A 19,496-nucleotide genomic window follows, 5' to 3' on the forward strand; every position below is an offset into this window, starting at 1 on the left:
TAAAGATTTTATTTATTTGAGAGAGAGAGAGCACAAGCAGGAGAGAGGGGCCGAGGGAAAGGGAGAAGCAGACTCCCTGCCCAGCAGGGAGCCCAATGCAGGGCTTAATCCTAGGACCTCGAGATCATGACCTAAGCTGAAGGCAGACACTTAATGGATTGAGGCACCCAAGCGCCCCTTTAAATAAATTTTTTTTAAAGATTTTTATTTATTTATTGAGAGAGATAATGATAGAAACCATGAGAGGGGGGAGAGTCAGAGGGAGAAGCTGACTCCCTGCTGAGCAGAGAGCCCGATGCAGGACTCGATCCCAGGACTCCAGGATCATGACCTGAGCCAAAGGCAGTCACTTAAACAACTGAGCCACCCAGGTGCCCTAAATAAATTTTAATCACAAAGTATGTTGACCTAAAATCAGATGAAAGTACCTATTAAAATTATATAGAGGGGTGCCTGGGTGGCTTAGTTGGTTAAGCAACTGCCTTCAGCTCAGGTCATGATCACAGGGTCCTGGGATTGAGCCCCACATCGGGCTCCCTGCTCTGCGGGGGAGCCTGCTTCTCCCTCTCCCTCTGCCTGCCTCTCCCCCTGCTTGTGTGCTCTCTCTCTCTGTCAAATAAATAAAATCTTAAAAAAAAAAATTCTATAGAGATATTATTTCATACTATTAAAGACTTTAAAGGCAAAATAAATACTTCTTAAAGTTAGTTAGCCCTAATATTCCACTCTTGTAACTACCCCTAAGTTATGCATTATTGTTTTTCTTTTTACATTGACTTTAAATGGTTTCAATCTAAATGTCCATCAAGGGGGAGACTGATTACATATTGATGGTGCAGCCATAGATGGAATTTTATGCAGTTGTTTAAGATAAAGAGGTATGTGTCCTAGCAAAGATGATAGAATAAATCCAGATCAGAGAACCTAATTTCCTAATACTTAGTGAAATAAGAGAATAGTAAAAAACCAGCAAACTACTTACCAGCAGCAATCAAATGAAGAGAGGGATATGATTTCATGCTATAAATTTCCAAAATGATGGTCAAGAAAGGAACGATTGATTCTGATATGCCCATCTCTAAGAAGTATTACTAGAGAAGGAGAGGATATGTTGATAGATATTGAGTATGCTCATTAATAACCCAGATACAGAGAGACATGGGTGAGTAGACAAATGAGTAAAAAGTCATAGATCGGGTGCCTGGGTGGCTCAGATGGTTAAGCGTCTGCCTTCGGCTCAGGTCATGATCCCAGGGTCTTGGGATCGAGTCCTGCATCGGGCTCCCTGCTCCTTGGGAGCCTGCTTCTCCCTCTGCCTCTCTCTCTCTCTCTCTCTCTCTGTCTCTCATGAATAAATGGATAAAATCTAAAAAAAAAAAAAAAATCCATATGAAATCAAATTTAAAAAAAAAATTAAAAAAAAAAAGTCATAGATCACCCCAAGTGAAAGTCCCTATATTCCACCACTAAGATAACTGCAGAAATAGGACGAACTCCCAGGGCCTGTCATTTTCCAAGGTTCCATACTAATTTGAGGGGATATCCTGATGCTAATAGAACTAGAAGATATCCCTGACTAGATATAGCATAACCTGGAATAGGGACATTTAACTAATCTTGGAAGAGTAAGCAAAGCCCTGGTCTTCTAATAAAAGGTGAACATAGCACTAGCCGAGCTCTCCTCTACTCCCCAAACCTTCAGTCTACAGAAAAGTGGACAGAACAATCCTAGCCTCAAACACAGCTCAAAAGATATGCAAATTGCAAGTAAGGTAGAAAGAGTGTCATGAAGATCTTCCCTCATAGCATTTGAATAAATAGATATGGACTGGACTGTTCATTTAAGCATGAACAAGTTGAAAAGAAGTGTCAAGGCAATGATGCAAACATTTTATGGCAACAAGAAAAGGAAGGAAGGAAGGAAGGTATGCAAAACACAAAGAATCTAGAAACAAATGGGAAGACATTCCATGATCATAATTGGGAAGATTTAATATTGTTAAAATGTCCTTATTACCCAAAGCAATCTACAGATTCAGTGCAATCCCTATCAAAATGCCAGTGGCATTTTTTACAGAAATGAAAAAAAATTCCTAAAATTGACATAGAATTTCAAAGTACCTTTAACAGCCAAAACAATCTTGAGACAAAACAACAAAACTGAAGGCCTCACACTTCCTGATTTCAAAACACATTACAAAGCTACCATAATCAAAACAGTATGGGATTGGCATAAAGACAGGCATGTAGACCAGTGGAACAGACTAGAGAATGCCAAAATAAATCTTCATGTATTTGGTGAAATGATCTTTGACAAGGGTGCCAAGACTACACTATAGGGAAAGGATAGTCTCTTCAACAAACGGTGCTGGGGAAAGTGGATATCTATATAAAAGAAGGAAGATGAACTTTTATCTTACACCATATCCAAAAGTTAACTCAAAATAGATTGAAAACCTAAACATGAGACCTGAAACTCTACAACTAGAAGAAGGCATAAAGGAAAAGCCTTATGACATTGGAATGGGCAATGATTTCTTGGATATGACATGAAAATTACAGGTAACAAGAGTACAAATAGACAAATGGGACTACATCAAACTTAAATACTTAAGTGCAGCAAAGGAAAAAAAAGTAATCAGACTGATAGAAACAAATTAGAATGGTTGCCAGGGTTGGAAGGAGGGGAAATAAGTTGTTCAATGGGTATAGAGTTGCAGTCATACAAGATGAAAAAGTTCTAGAGATCTATTGCACAACAGTACGCATGTGGTGAAAAATACTATACTGTACTCTTAAAAATTAAGGTCAATTTGTTATGTGGTTTTTGTTTTTGTTGTTATATGTTTTTAATACATAATTTAAAAAAAAAACCTAAAAAGAAGAAACATAACTCAAGAGGCACAGCTTGCATTAGAAGAACTTGATAAGAACATATTTTTGCCATATGTGCTGCCTACCTCTCTCTATACATGATTCTGGTCTGTTTGAACATGGAGTTGGGAGTCCTGAATCCTGCACTAATTATCTGGCTTTGGGCAAATCACTTTCTTTCTCATAGTCTTGAATTTGTCATTCCTGAATTAAGATTCTGTGTTTGAATGACAGAAAAGTAGCAGTTAATATAAACGTAACAGGGGTATATCTTACCAAGTGCTTTCCTTTTTAGTGCTATATTTTTCTATTTGTTATTCTTTAGGCTTTGATAAGAATTACATGCAGTTTATTGTTCCAGCACTATAAATATATATAGTTGACCCTTGAACAGTATGGGAGTTAGGGTCGCCAACCCCCCACACAGTTGAAAATCTGTATATAACTTGCTTTTTTTTTTTTTTTAAAGATTTTATTTATTTATTTGAGAGAGGGAGAATGAGAGATAGAGAGCACAAGAGGGAAGAGGGTCAGAGGGAGAAGCAGACTCCCTGCCGAGCAGGGAGCCCGATGTGGGACTCGATCCCGGGACTCCAGGATCATGACCTGAGCCGAAGGCAGTCGCTTAACCAACTGAGCCACCCAGGTGCCCCTAACTTGCTTTTTTTAAAGTAATCTCTCTACCCAACGTGGGGCTGGAACTCATGACCTCTCTCTCTCTCAAATAAATACATCTTAAAAAAAAAAAAAATTTTATTTTTAAGTAATCTCTATACCTAATGTGGGGCTCAAACTTATGACCCTGAGATTGAGAGTTGCATGCTGTACTGACAGAGCCAGCCAGGCACCCCATATATAACTTTTGACTCCTCAAAAACTTAACTAGTAACAGTCTTCCATTCATCAGAAGAAGCCTTTATTTTAAGATTTTATTCATTTATTTGACAGAGGGGGGGGAACACAAGCAGGGGGAGTGGGAGAGGGAGAAGCAGGCTTCCCGCTGAGCAGGGAGCCCAATACGGGGTTCGATCCCAGGACTCTGGGATCATAACCTGAGCCAAAGGCAGACGCTTAATGACTGAGCCACCCAGGTGCTCCTGATCAGCAGAAGCCTTACCAATAACATAAACAGTTGATAGACACGTGTTTTGTACATTACATGTATTATATACTGTATTCTTAGAATAAATCAAGCTAGTGAAAGGAAAATATGAAGAGAATCATAAAGGAAAGAAAATACATTTACAGTACTGTATTTATCAAAAAATCCACTTATAAATGGACCTGTACAGTTCAAACCCATCTTGTTCAAGGGTCAACTGTATCTATTTTATATATACCTGAATACTACCACATCATCTTTTTTTTTTTTTTAAAGTAGGCTCCACACCCAACATGGAGTCCAACTCAGGGCTTGAACTCACAACCCTGAGATCAAGAGTCAGACACTTAACCAGCTGAACCACCCAGGCACCCCTCTATTTTTCTTAAATCAGGTTTATTAAATTATAATTTATATCAATATGAGTCATCCTCTTAACTGTGTAAGGGTATGAGATTTGACAAATGCATGCAGTTATATAACCACAATTAAGACTTAGAACAATTCCATTAGCCCCCAGAATTTATGCCCCTTTTTAGTCAACCCCTATGTCATCCCCAGCCTCTGGCAACATGAGATATATTTTCTATCCTTATAGTTTGCCTTTTCTAAAATGTCATATAAATAGAAGCATAAAAGAGATAATATTGACTCTGCTAATGTTGAAATTCCAAAACAGTATGCCAAATGACTTTGTTTAAATGCTTTCGATTTATTTGAAATATGCTGTTTATGTATCGAGGTTTACAACTGGGATCAGAACTGGAATAAATGTTGGTAGTCTGAGGGTTTTTCCTGGTAATTAGGTTCCTCTTGTATTTCATAGATCTTGTATGCGTAATCCTATGGAAAACATTATGAAAATAGTGAAAGGAATAGGAGAGACTTTCTGCCAACACTATACTCAATCAACAGATGAACAGCCTGGATCACACATAGGTAAGAAGACAAAACTAAAGTTGACATAGCATTGAAAGTAGACAGATTGGCCCTAACAAGTAGAAATTAAATTTTTTTCTTTCCCAGCTATTCTTAATGTATGAGATTTAAGTTTATATAAAAGTTTTGTTCTTCAGTCCTTAACAGCTACATTTCATTAACACATATTTTCCCTTTTATTCCCCTCCCTAGACTTTGCTGTAAACAGACTAAAGCTTGCAGAAATTTTGTATTATAAAATATTAGAGACTGTAATGGTTCAGGAAACACGAAGACTTCATGGAATGGACATGTCAGTAAGTAAATCCACTCTACCAGCCACTGGCAAGGTCTAAAACTTCCTAAGCCTGAAAGCAGTGTGTTGAGAGGCTGCGTAGTGTCTTGGGAATCAGCAGTTAATAGCAGACTTAGCCAGTATGATTTGCTAGTTGGCCTTATTTGTCTTTTGCACATCCAGAGCTAGCCATCTCTAGGTAGAAATGTAAAATACATGAAATTCATCTCTGGTACACCATCAGTATCCTTTCCCTTCAGGTCCTTTTTTTGTCCTTGCTGCTAATAATGAGATGCCCCTCCCCAACTGTTAACCCAACTGATAATTAAGATATTTGCCCATACCTCCCAGGGATTTTGGAGGAATAAAATGCTTGTTAAAAAATTGCTTTGTGGGGTGCCTGGGTGGCTCAGTCGGTTAAGTGTCAGACTCTTTTTTCTTTTTTTTTTAAAGATTTTATTTTATTTTATTTGACAGAGAGAGACACAGTGAGAGAGGGAACACAAGCAGTGGGAGTAGGAGAGGGAGAAGCAGGCTTCCCACTGAGCGGGGAGCCCGATGCAGGGCTCGATTCCAGGACCCTGGGACCATGACCCGAGCCGAAGGCAGACGCTTAACGACTAAGCCACCCAGGCGCCCTAAGTGTGTCAGACTCTTGATTTCAGCTCACATCATGATCTCAGGGTCTGAGATAGAGCCCTGCATCAGGCTCCTTGCTGAGCATGGAGCCTGCTTGGGATTCTCTTTCCTTTTTCCACCCCTCCCTGCTCGCACTCTCTCTCTCTCTCTCTCTCTCAAAAATAAAAAAAAATTGCTTTGTTTTCTTTGAACATTGATAACACTGGCCGCTCTCTCCAATAGCTATGTAAAGGAATGTTTCTAAAAAGTCAATGCTGGGGTGCCTGGCTGGCTCAGTTGGTAGAGCATGCGACTCTTGATCTCAGGGTTGTGAGTTTGAGCCCCACATTTGGTGTAGAGATTATTTAAAAAATAAAATATTTATAAATAGGGGTGCCTGGGTGGCTCAGTTGGTTAAGCGACTGCCTTCAGCTCAGGTCATGATCCTGGAGTCCCGGGATCGAGCCCCACATCGGGCTCCCTGCTCAGCAGGGAGTCTGCTTCTCCCTCTGACCCTCCCCCCTCTCATGTTCTCTCTCTCATTCTCTCTCTCTCTCTCTCAAATAAATAAATAAAATCTTTAAAAAATATATTTATAAATAAATAGTCAAAGCTGTTGGGGTGCCTAGCTGGCTCAGTTGGTAGAGCATGTGACTCTTGATCTTGGGGTCATGAGTTCAAGCCTGCTGGGCGTAGAGCTTACTATAAATAAGTTAGTAAATACATGCATACATATATACATACATACAGTTTATAAAAACTCAAAGCTCTTATATGATCTTTTGGTTTCCTCCTCCTCCTTGTCACTCTTGGAGTCCTCTGACTTTCACTTCCAATAGGAACAGGTTGATGTTGAGGGGTGCTTCATAACTAATGTAATAAAATTTCTCTGTTTCATTCTGGAAATTTTTATCTCTCTTCTGTGTTGGTTCCCCTTTTTCCTGGATTCCGTGGCTTTCTCTTTTGTGAGAATCCTAATATTTGACAAAGCATATGTTTCCGTAACTTCCTGAGAAGTAAATTTTCAACGTTTTATTTTGAAATAATTACAAATTCATAGAAAATTACAAAAGGTACAGAGAGGTCCTGTGTAGTCAATTGCCCCCAGTGGCTACATTTTACATGATATAATATCAAAACCAGGAAATGAACACTGGAACAATATATGTGTCTTCCTCTTCACCATTGCATCACTTGTAGGTTAATGCACCCGCCACCAAAATCAAGATACTGAGTTCTGTTATCACAGTGATCTCCCCTCATGCTACCCTTTTGTTGTCACACTCATTCCACTCACACTCTATATGAGTTCAGTTGTTTTAAATTTGTTGAGTTTATTTTATGACCCCCAGTGTGTATTCTGTTGTTGTTGTGTGGAGTGTTCTGTAAATGTCAGTTCTCTAGTGTTGCTTGATGGTGGTGTTGACCTCTGTATCCTTGCTGATTTTCTGTCTAGTTCTATCAAGTGTTGAGAGAATGATATTGAAGTCTCCAAATGTAATTGTAGATTTATCTGTTTCTCCTTTCAGTTTTTGTTTTTCTTTAAGATTTTATTCATTTGACAGAAAGGCATAGCGAGAGAGGGAATACAAGCAGGGGGAGTGGGAGAGGGAGAAGCAGGCCTCCCACTGAGCAGGGAGCCTGACACGGGGCTCGATCCCAGGACCCTGGTATCATGACCTGAGCTGAAGGTAGACGCTTAACAACTGAGCCACCCAGGTGCCCCTCTTTTTTTTTTTTTTTTTAAGATTTTATTTATTTATTTGACAGAGACACAGCGAGAGAGGGAATACAAGCAGGGGAGTGGGAGAAGCAGGCTCCCCGCTGAGCATGGAGCCCGACGCGGGGCTCGATCCCAGGACCCTGGGATCATGACCCGAGCCCAAGGCAGACGCTTAACGACTGAGCCACCCAGGTGCCCCTATTTTTTTTTTTTTCTTAAGATTTTATTTTTAAGTAATCACTCCACCCAGTGCAAGGCTCAAACTCACAACCCCAAGATCAAGGTTTGCACGCTTTACCAATGAAGCCAGCTAGGCGCCCCTCTCCTTTCAGTTGTATTAGACTTCTTAAAATCCATATATTTTGATGCTCTGCTGTTTGATACATACACATTGAGGATTGCTATGTCTTCTTGGTAATTGATCCTTTTATCATGAGATAATGTCCTCTCTGAAGCTTATAACTCTCTTTGTTCCAAAATCTTTTGTTTACTTATAGCCACTTCTGCTTTCTTTTGATTAATGTTTACATGGTCTATCTTTTATTTTCAGCCTACATGTATCATTACCTTTGAGGTGAGTTTCTTGTAGGTAGCATATAACGGAGTCACATTTTTTAATCTCTCTTAGTCTCTTTAAATCGGTAAACTTAGGGGCGCCTGAGTGGCTCAGTCGTTAAGCATCTGCCTTCAGCTCAGGTCATGATCCCAGGGTCCGGGGATGGAGCCCCGCATGGGGCTCCCTGCTCCGCGGGAAGCCTGCTTCTCCCTCTCCCACTCCCCCTGCTTGTATTCCCTCTCTCACTGTGTCTTTCTCTGTCAAATAAATAAAATCTTTGAAAATAAATAAATCGGGGCATGTGGGTGGCTGAGTCATTGGGCGTCTGCCTTCGGCTCAGGTCATGATTCCAGGTCCTGGGATCGAGCCCTGCGGCGGGCTCCCTGCTCCACAGGGAGGCCTGCTTCTCCCTCTCCTGCTCCCCCTGCTTGTGTTCCCTCTCTCGCTGTGTCTCTCTCTATCAAATAAATAAAGAAAGAAAGAAATCTTTAAATAAATAAATAAATCGGTAAATTTAGACAACTTAAATTTAATTATTGATATGTTAGGGCATAAGTCTGCCATTTTATTTCTTGTTTCTGATTGTTCTCTTTGCTTTTTGTTTTCTTTTTCCCACTTCCCTGTTGATTACTTGAACATTATTTATTTAGTAAGGTCTGTGCCCAATGTGGGTCTTGAACTCATGACCCTGAGATCAAGAGTCACACACTCTACTGACTGAGCAAGCCCGGTGCCCCTACTTGAATATTTTTTAGACTCTGTACAGATTTGTTTAGTTGTTGCTGTAGGTATTACATTATATATGCATAATTTCACAGTCCACTGGTATAGAGATTTTGTAGTTCAGTAAAATGTGGAAGCCTTAAGTCCCTTTTTAAAAACTCTGCATAAAGGGGGCACCTGGGTGGTGCAGTCGGTTAAGCATCCACTCTTGGTTTCAGCTCAGGTTGTGATCTCAGGGTCATGAGATTGAGCCCCATGTTGGGCTCTGCAGTCAGCACAGAGTCTGCTTAAGACTCTCCCTCTCCCTCTCCCGCTCCCCCTGCCTCTAAAAATAAATAAATAAATCTTTATTTAATCTAAATAATTATATATTATTTATATTATAAATAAGTAAATCTAAATTTATTTATATTTATATATAAACCCTGCATAAAGTCTTTAGATTCACACTTGATTGATAGTTGTCTGTGTATAGAATTTTAGACTGACAGTCATTTTCCTTTATGATCTTGAAGGCATTGCTCCATTATCTTCTACATTCCAGTGTTGCTAATTAGAAGTCCAATGGCATTCTAATTTTCAGTACTGGTATGTGACCTGTTTTTATTTTCTGGAATCTTAGTATCTTCCTTTTATTTCTTATGTTCTGAAATTTACAATAAAGTCTTATTGTGGTCTTTTCATTTATGTGTTGAGCATTCCTACAGAGTTGCCCTATTAGTCCAGAAATTTATGTCTTGCACTTCTGGATCATTTTATTGCATTATTTCTTAGATAATGTATTGCCCACTGATTTATCTTTCTGGAGCTCTTATTATTCAGATGAGGAACTTTGTGGATTGATCCTTTTCTCTAATTTTCCATTTCTTTGTTATTTTATTCTACTTCTAAGGATATTTACTCAACTTTTTATCATCTAGTTCTAGTGAATTTTTTTGTTAGCTGTATTTTCATTTCTAAGATATCTTGTTATGTGCGGTTAAATTTAGATTTCTTTTGAAGTTTTATGTTGACTGCATTGTCTCTGTTTCTTCTGAGTTTTTTTGTTTTATTTTTTTAAGAAATTTTTTTTTAATTTTAAGTAGGCTCCATGCCCAGTGTGCTCCATACCCAAGAGGGCACGAACTCACAACCCTGAAATCAAGAATCACTTGCACTACCAACTGAGCCCATCAAGTGCCCCTTTAAGATTTTATTTTTAAGTAATCTCTACACCTAGCATGGGGCTCAAACTTACAACCCTAGAATCAAGAGTCGCATGCTCCGCCAGCTGAGCCAGCCAGGCGCCCTTTTAATCTGTTTTAATCTTTGTTTTTCTGGAAGATTTCCTCATATGTTAGATTATTCTTGGATATCCACATATATTTGAATAAGGCACTAAAAATGAAACATTAATAAACCCTTAGGGTGACTGAGCAGTTTGCTTCAAAGCTTTGTATGCAAGAGTGGGAATATAAGTTCAGCAGTCTCATGTGAACATGTAATATTAGGGACCCTCAGCTGTTGGTGTCTTTTTTTTTTTAAGATTTTATTTACTTATTTGAGAGAAAGATCTCATGAGCAGGGGGGAGGGGTAGAGTGAGAAGCAGACTCCCTGCTGAGCAGGGAGCCCGTTGTGGGACTCGATCCTAGACCCTGGGATCATGACCTGAGCTGAAGGCAGACGCTTAACCAACTGAGCCACCCAGGTGCCCAACTGTTGGTGTCTTTAAGGTTCTTCTGAAATATTTCGGTGTCTGTGGAGAAGTGTCTGCTGATCTCTTACCTGAATGTTGGTGTTGTGGAGCAAAACAAGGAAGGGAAACTTGTTCTCATAGTGTGCAGACTTTCGCCTAAAACCACAGTCTCTTCTATGCCTGGTGTTCTCAAGCTCCAAGTCTCCCTAGTTCAGTCTTAGAATAAAATTCTCCAAATCCCTGTTGGGATAGACTAGAAGCCTATCGTCTGACTCATTAGAGTGGGGGTTGAGTGGGGACCTGAAGAGTTCTAACTACACAGACTTTCATATCATCCATTCACGTTAGCCTCTGCCTAATCCCTACTTTCCATTCTACCTGTGCCCTCAGTTACTGTGTTTTTCCTAGGTTGCATGGAACAAATTCATTAATTCTAAGTGTCTCTCTTTCAGGCCCTTGTTTGACCATCTTACTTGCTACTAAGTAATTTGTCACGTATTATAGTTTGCAGTTATAGCTGACTTCTAGTTTTATCCAAGGTAGTTTCTGTTTCTTATTCTTTTTGTTGATTTGGTGTGATATTTGAAAAAAGGATATCTTTCAAAAAAGAAAAACACTTTTTAAAACTGAAAACGTGGGATGCCTGGGTGCCTCAGTTGGTTAAGCGTCTGCCTTCAGCTTAGGTCATGATCCCAGGGTCCTGGGATAGAGTCTCACATCGGGCTCCTTGCTCACCAGGGAGTCTGCTTCTCCCTCTGCCTGCTCTGCCTGTTCCCCCTGCTTGTGCTCTCTCTCTGACAAATAAATAAAATCTTTAAAACTGAAAACTTATGTTAAATCTTTTATTTTTTTTAAGATTTAGTAACTTATTTTTTTTTTAAATTTTATTTATTTGAGAGAGAGAATGAGAGATAGCACGAGAGGGAAGAGGGTCAGAGGGAGAAGCAGACTCCCCGCTGAGCAGGGAGCCCGATGCGGGACTTGATCCCGGGACTCCAGGATCATGACCTGAGCCGAAGGCAGTGGCTTAACCAACTGAGCCACCCAGGCGCCCCGATTTAGTAACTTATTTTTAGAGTGTGCCCATGAGCAAGGGGGTGGTTGAGGAGGCAGGGGTATAGGGAGAGAGAGAGAATCTTAAGCACATCCCCACTGAGCGTGGAGCCCAACTTGGGGCTTGATCTCAGGACTCTGAGATCATGACCTGAGCCGAAGCCAAGAGTAGGATGCTTAACCTGCTGAGCCATCCAAGTGCCCCAGCTTATGTTAAATCTTAAACTCAGTGGTGAGCAGGACTTTTATCTTCTTAGTAAACTTCTCTGAACTTTTTTAAAGTCTTAGCTGTGACAGTATAATACCTTTGATTTTAGTGTTTTGATTAACCAGTCTTTATGTTGACAAAACAGTTGTCATAAAACTGGTATTTAAACAAATGGAAAAAAAATTGAAATAATCCTAATGCTTCCTCTTGGTGGGAATATTGACTATTTTCTTATTTCAAAGCAGATTGTTGTTTATGCCTCATTAAATGTAAGATCTACCATTGAGCAAGATTATATTTTATAAGAAAACTATCAGTTTGAGAACTCAAATTTTTATCTTTGATAATTTGGTATAATATAATGTACAGAGATTGTTTTATCTTGTTTCTATAGTCATCTTTATAGAATGGCAAAGGCTGAGATTGCTGAGAAATATTGAACTGTGGTTTTTCTGTTCTCCAAGGTTCTTTTAGAGCAGGATATATTTCATCGTTCCTTGATGGCCTGTTGTTTGGAAATTGTGCTCTTTGCCTATAGCTCACCTCGTACTTTCCCCTGGATTATTGAAGTTCTCAATTTACGACCATTTTATTTTTACAAGGTGAGATCAGAGCTACAATAACATTTAATGTTACCTTGTGTCCTAATTTAAGACTGATGCCACTATTACACTTATTGGCATGATTTAGTTAATATTTTGTCATCTGTGCTACTTTCAAAGTATTGATAGAAAAGTTGGTTTGAAGAGTTAAATTTTTTACCTAAAATATGCCTAAAGTTATGGAAAATACAGATAATTGGAAAGCTTATCCATTTGAATTGCTGACTGAGTGGGGTTTAAATATTATTTTAGTGACTTAAGGAAAATTGCTTCTGTATATTTACTTCGATGTTGATGTGTGTTTTTAGATTTTCCCTTAGGAAATAAAGGTAATTTTATTCAAGGACAATGTTGTTTTTGGCCTTACCTGATAACAATTCATTTTTATTTGTAACATCCATTTTTCATTCAAGAAGTTAAACACCTTTGTTATCTAAGCACATAAATAATGTATTCTCCTTGAAGAAAAACAAATACATATAAACATAAATATTAAAATCATACATTATAATCCTAAGTATAAATAATAATCAGTACTTTTGTGTATATACTTACAGACTTTGTTCTAGAATTTACTCTTATTAAAATGGAATTATTTAAGCAAAATTCCTTTTAAGTACGTTATTCATTCTGTTCTTTTGAGCTATTGGGAAAAATAGTCTGAGAAGGAGCAGTAAATTCAAAATAGCAGTAGAGTTGGAACCCAAGACCTGAGTTCTTCTGCTGTTGGGCTCTTGACCAGTTTCCACCTATTATTGCCTCATTTTTCCATGTATACAAAAAAACATAAAAAGTAGAAATGTATGTGAAAGCATTTTGAAGATCTTAAAAACTCCTTTATAAATTAAAATATATTAATAAGCCACTGAGTCACAGTTCAACGATATCATTGGTTCTGTATCATCATAAGACCAAAGCTAGTCATACATACAAACCCGGTATAGAAATGACTATTTGAGACTACGTTACCTTTGCAATTTTTTCTTTACCAGGTTATTGAGGTGGTGATCCGCTCAGAGGAGGGACTTTCCAGGGATATGGTGAAACACCTGAACAGCATCGAAGAACAGATTTTAGAGAGTTTAGCATGGAGTCACGATTCTGCACTGTGGGAGGCTCTCCAGGCTTCAGCAAACAAAGTTCCTACCTGTGAAGAAGTGAGTCACGGCAAGGGTGATAATCATTTAAAAAATAACAGCTTGTAGGGGCGCCTGGGTGGCTCATTCGTTGAGCATCATTCATCTGCCTTTGGCTCGGGTCGTAATCCCAGGGTCCTGGGATTGAGCCCCGCGTCAGGCTCCCTGCTCCATGGGAAGTCTGCTTCTCCCTCTCCCACTCCCCCCCCTTGTGTTCCCTCTCTTGCTGTGTCTCTCTCTGTCAAATAAATAAATAAAATCTTTAAAAAATAAAAATAAAAACAGCTGTATTGAGATATAAATCACATACCACACAATTCATCCATTTAAAGTATACAGTTTAGGGGCATCTGGCTGGCATAGTCAGTAGAGCATGCAACTCTTGATCTTGAGGTAGTGAGTTTGAGCCCCACACTGGGTGTGGACACTATTTAAAAATTAAAATAAAAAACCCAAACAAGGGGTGTCTGGGTGGCTCATCAGTTAAGCATCCGACTCTTGATTTCAGCTTAAAGTCATGATCTCAGGATCGTGCTCAGGAATCTGCTTGAGATTCTCTCCCTCTCCCCCCACTTGCATGCACTCTCTCTCTCTTTCAAATAAATAATTTAAAAAAATACAATTTAGTGTTTAGTACATTCATATATAGGTGCAGCCATCACCTCAACAAGTAACTGTACCCTTTAGCTGTCACTTCCTTTCCCCCCCTTCCTCTCCCTAGCCCTAACCAACCAGTAATCTACTTTTTGTCTTTATTGATTTGTCTATTCTGGACATTACATATATGTGGAATCATATAATATGTGGTCCTTTGCGACTCGCTTCTTTCACTTAGCATAATGTTTTCAAGAATCATCCATGTTATAGGGTATATTAGCACTTCATTCCTTTTCGTGGCTTAATAATATTCCATTGCATAGATATATCATTTTGTTCCTCCATTTATTAACTGATAGACATTTGGGTTGTTTCAGCCTTTTATTTCTGTGATAGTGCTGCTATGAACATTTGGGCACAAGTTTTGTGTGGACCTACGTTCTCATTTTTCTTGGGTATATATCTAGGAATGGAATTGCTGGGTCATGTAGTAACTCTGTTTAACTCCAGTTTGGGGGCACTGTCAGACTCTTCTCAAAGTGGCTGAACCATTTAACATTCCCACCATCAGTGTATGAAGATTCCAGTTTCTTCACATCTTCTCTAACACTTACCTTCCCCCCCACAACACTTACCTTTTTTATTCTAGCCATTAGTGGGCATGAAGTAATATCTCGTGGTTTCTATTTGCATTTCCCTCATGGGTAATGGTGTTCAGTGTTTTTTCATGTGCTCATTGGCCATTTATATATTTTCTTTGGAGTAATATCTATTCAAATCTATTGCCCATTTTTTAATTGGGTTTTTTTTATTATTGAATTATAGGAGTCCTTTATATATTGTAGATACAACTCCCTTATCTGATATGATTTGCAAAACTTTCCTTTGTTGTCTTTTTTACTTTTCTTTTTAAGATTTTATTTTTAAGTAATCGCTACACCCAACATGGGGCTCGAACTTACAACCCTGAGATCAAGAGCCATATGCTCCATCAACTGAGCCAGCTAAGCACCCCTTTGATAAAGTCTTTTGGAAAACAGAGCTTTTAATTTTGATGATCTCCTGTTTATCTGTTTTTTTTCCTTTATATTGTTGGTGCTTTTTTTTTAAATTTTTTATTGTTATGTTAATCACCATATATTACATCATTAGTTTTTGATGCAGTGTTCCATGATTCATTGTTTGTTCATAACACCCAGTGCTCCATGCAGAACGTGCCCTCCTCAATACCCATCACCAGGCTAACCCATCCCCCTACCCCCCTCCCCTCTAGAACCCTCAGTTTGTTTTTCAGAGTCCATCATCTCTCATGGTTCGTCATATTGTTGGTGCTTTTGAAGTCATATCTAAGAAGCCCATTAATTTTATCAGGTTTTTCAAATGTCTATGTAAAAAATTAAACATTTTTCATTAGTAGTAGTTAAAATTGAAAAAATCAGAAGTTTGTACCTAATACAAGTGACACATTTCAGTTTAGTGTCAGGTGAGAAATGGAGTTTTTTCCCCTTTACCTCTATGTTGCTCTTTTGTAACTCCTGTCTTTTCATCCTTATTTGCTTTTCTGTGTCTCCTTATACTTCATGAAACCTGATGAATTTTTCTCTAATTCCAAATTACTGGAAGGACTATCCAAGACCAGAAAGAACTAAAAAGAAGATGATTTCTTAAAAATCTTGAAATCTCTCTTCCATGCATTTTGGACTTTTGCAGCAAACTGGGCAATCTTTCGTATTCGTCAATATTTCCATTGTAGGATCCCTTGAGAAAGTGAAAAAAAGCTCTGAACTTGAAGAAAGAGGATTTGGGTTGAAGCTCTTGCTCTGTTACTTAATAGTAGTGTATCCTTGAGCAGATTTCATATTTTGAGCCTCTATTTTCTCATCCTTAAGTGGAAATAGTGCCTACCTAATTGGTTTGCTTTTAGAAGTAGTCGATAAACTTAAGTAGATAAATTATAAGATTAAGTGAGATATATTTAACAATTATTAACTATTGAGCACTTTATGCAAATTGTTCTATTTTGTGAAAAAGAAGAGAAATAAAACATTTAAAGTAGTTAAAAAGACTTTTTTCTCAGGGCACCTGGGTGGCTCAGTTGGTTAAGCGTCTGCCTTCAGCTCAGGTCATGATCCCAGGGTCCTGGGATCGAGCCCCGTGTCGGGCTCTTGCTCAGCGGGGAGTCTGTTTCTCCCTCTCCCTCTGCCTGCCACTCCCCCTGCTTGTGCTCTCTCTCTCTCTCTCTCTCTCACTCTGTGTCAAATAAATAAAATCTTTAGAAAAAAAAGACTTTTTTCTCATTTTCCTGTTACAGATTTTCATTAGTGGGTCTATCTATATGTAAAGCAAAAGATTTTTGTTTTTTACAGGTTATATTCCCAAATAACTTTGAAACAGGAAATGGGGGAAATGTACAGGGACATCTTCCCATGATGCCAATGTCTCCTCTAATGCATCCAAGGGTGAAAGAAGTTCGGACTGACAGTGGGAGTCTTCGAAGGGGTAGGTTCAACATGGGGAAAACCATGAACAAAATAACAAAGATAATTTTCTTGAAGAAAATACCAAGTCTTGATAATATATTATTATGAAATTAATTTATTTGTCAGGATTTAAAAGGGGGCTTATAAAAAATAATAAAAATTAAAGGGGCACCTGGGTGACTCAGTCAATTGAGTGGCCAACTCGGTCTTGGCTCAGGTCATGATCTTGGGGTCCTAGGAGTGAGCCCCTCATTGGGCTCCACGCTCAGCACAGAGTCTGCTTGTCCCTCTCCCTCTGCTCCTCGCCCCACTCATGCTCTCACTCTCTCTCTAATAAATAAATAAATAAAATCTTTAAAAAAGATTTTTTTTTTTAATAAAAAAAGGGACTTCTGCCAACACCCTTGTATGGCCCATTGTATAGTTTCTCATATCAATGTAATAAGATTTTCTTTTTTTTTAAGATTTTATTTATTTATTTGACAGAGAGAGACAGTGAGAGAGGGAACACAAGCAGGGGGAGTGGGAGAAGGAGAAGCAGACTTCCCACTGAGCAGGGAGCCCAATGCAGGGCTCAATCCCAGGACCCTGGGATCATGACCTGAGCCGAAGGCAGACACTTAATGACTGAGCCACCCAGGTGCCCCAAAAGTTTTTAAAACTATCAGTCATTAGGGGCCCGTGATAGAGCATCCTACTCTTCATCTCAGGGTCATGAGTTCAAGCCCCCCATTGGGTGTAGAGATAGCTTTTTTTTTTAATTATTACTTTTTTTTTTAAGATTTTATTTATTTGACAGAGAGAGAGCGAGAGCAGGAACACAAGCAGGGGGAGTGGGAGAGGGAGGAGCAGGCTTCCTGCTGAGCAGGGAGCCTGATGTGGGACTCGATCCCAGGACCCTGGGATCATGACCTGAGCCAAAGGCAGACGCTTAACGACTGAGCCACCCAGGTGCCCGTTTTACTTTTTTTTTTTTTAAAGATTTTATTTATTTATTTATTTGAGAGAGAGAATGAGAGAGCATGAGAGGGAAGAGGGTCAGAGGGAGAAGCAGACCCCTCGCTGAGCAGGGAGCCCGATGTGGGACTTGATCCCGGGACTCCAGAATCATGACCTGAGCTGAAGGCAGTCACTTAACCAACTGAGCCACCCAGGCGCCCTGAATTATTACTTTTTTAAAGTAATCAGTCATTCATGTTTAGAGCAATGAAAAAATACTTAGTACAGTAAAATTTAAAGCACTGGAAACGTTGAGAATGAAAGTGGTTTGTTTTTTAAAAACTTACAAAAAATAGTTTAAATAGTGGTTGTGACCTCCTCCTATAGGAGAAGTATTATAAATTACGATAAATTATAATTTATGATACTGAATGAGCATCTTTTCTGTGCCTTGGTGAACTGTCACATTCCTTTCTTTTTTTTAAAGTCTTATTTATTTATTTGACAGTCAGAGCAAGAGAGGGAACACAAGCAGGGGGAGTGGGAGAGGGAGAAGCAGGCTTCCTGTGGAGTGGGGAGCCCGATGCAGGGCTTGGTCCCAGGATCCCGGGATCAAGACCTGAGCCGAAGGCAGACGCTTAATGACTGAGCCACCCAGGCGCCCCTAAATATATTAGTTGTTCACTGTAGCTTTTCCACTACTGTGCTAGGAAAGGATAATTTGAAGGGGTTTGCAGCTAATTTCATGGCTGTAATGTGAATCCTGTATTAAAATGCCAGCTTTGAACATTCCTAGTCAGATTCAAGGGCTGCCTTGGATTTCTTGTGTGTAAGAGATCTAGGTAGGCTCCTGTTAAGGGATAATGGGAGCTACAATAGAACTTTATACTTTCTACTGAGGCTGGGAAATCAGAGCTGCTTTCATAAGCCCCAGAATTATGGAGATTTTTATTAAACCATGACTATTTCTCCACTCACCTCATTAAGATAGAGAGCTGTCAAATCATTGTCAGAAGTAGCTCTTTTTCGCCGCCATCCTGCTCTGCGTGGCTGGCTGCTTCTCGCCATGTCTTCTCACAAGACTTTCAGAATCAAGCGATTCCTGGCCAAGAAACAAAAGCAGAATCGTCCCATTCCCCAGTGGATTCGGATGAAAACTGGTAATAAGATCAGGTACAACTCCAAAAGGAGGCACTGGAGAAGAACCAAGCTGGGTCTGTAAGGCGTCACACGTCATGAGATGACACCCCTAATTGGCATACATATTTAATTAAGCTGCGTGAAGATCATGTGTTCTGTCATTCTGTAAACATCCTTCCTACCTGGCCATAGACTTGTCTTATCATGGAAATGATTTTTCTCTCTTGACTATGCCCCTGCACCAGTAGGTTGGTTCAGTAATAAATGTGAGACCTCTCAGCTCTACTACTATTGTGTTTCTGATTTGCAAAGTACTGAATTCCCCACCTGTCAGATCATGCACAGCACTGTCAGAACTTCCTGCAGTGATAGAAATGTCCCTTGACAAGCAAGTATGTAAAGTGTGGCTAGGGGGTGCCTGGGTGGCTCAGTGCCTTAGGCCCAGGTCATGATCTTAGGGTCCTGAGATGGGGCTCCCCACTGAGCAGGGTATCTGCTTGCCCCTCCCCTGGCTCGAGCTCTCTCTTCTCAAATAAATAAAATCTTAAAAAAAAAAAAAAAAAAAAAAATCATTGTCAGAAGTAATCTTTATAACTTGTAAGCATGTTTTGTAAATAGATGATATGGCTAATTATCTAATGAGTGTAAAAATAGTGAAGTGCTTTTACTTTATTTTTTTAAAGATTTTATTTATTTGACAGAGACACAGCGAGAGAGGAAACACAAGCAGGGGGAGTGGGAGAGGGAGAAGCAGGCTTCCTGCTGAGCAGGGAGCCCGATGTCAGGCTCGATCCCAGGATGCTGGGATCATGACCTGAGCTGAAGGCAGATGCTTAACGACTGAGCCACCCAGGCG

General features: G+C 39.4%; 2 protein-coding genes across 4 annotated transcripts in view; both read left to right on the forward strand.

The window, feature by feature from the left end:
- Nucleotides 1-19,496, forward strand: part of RBL1 (RB transcriptional corepressor like 1) — a 75,029-nt gene that overhangs the window by 18,404 nt on the left and 37,129 nt on the right. For all 3 annotated transcript variants that reach the window (XM_073880455.1, XM_025876621.2, XM_073880456.1), the window contains 5 exons: nucleotides 4,803-4,915; nucleotides 5,108-5,211; nucleotides 12,211-12,348; nucleotides 13,341-13,505; nucleotides 16,448-16,580. In XM_073880455.1, the coding sequence (XP_073736556.1) occupies nucleotides 4,803-4,915; nucleotides 5,108-5,211; nucleotides 12,211-12,348; nucleotides 13,341-13,505; nucleotides 16,448-16,580 (653 nt within the window). The remainder of the gene's footprint in view (nucleotides 1-4,802; nucleotides 4,916-5,107; nucleotides 5,212-12,210; nucleotides 12,349-13,340; nucleotides 13,506-16,447; nucleotides 16,581-19,496) is intronic.
- Nucleotides 18,525-18,920, forward strand: LOC141370561 (large ribosomal subunit protein eL39). The gene has a single exon (XM_073880454.1). It carries the CDS (start codon nucleotides 18,567-18,569, stop codon nucleotides 18,720-18,722), a length of 156 nt encoding a protein of 51 aa, XP_073736555.1. The 5' UTR covers nucleotides 18,525-18,566; the 3' UTR covers nucleotides 18,723-18,920.

This window comes from Callorhinus ursinus, unplaced genomic scaffold (assembly GCF_003265705.2).
Source record: "Callorhinus ursinus isolate GAN/ISIS: 27379988/994484 unplaced genomic scaffold, GSC_fseal_2.0 scaffold38, whole genome shotgun sequence".
Taxonomy (NCBI): domain Eukaryota; kingdom Metazoa; phylum Chordata; class Mammalia; order Carnivora; family Otariidae; genus Callorhinus; species Callorhinus ursinus.

What these genes read in the sequence shown, in the direction of transcription:
- LOC141370561 (XM_073880454.1), top strand. Translation starts at nt 18,567, where the DNA reads ATGTCTTCTCACAAGACTTTCAGAATCAAGCGATTCCTGGCCAAGAAA.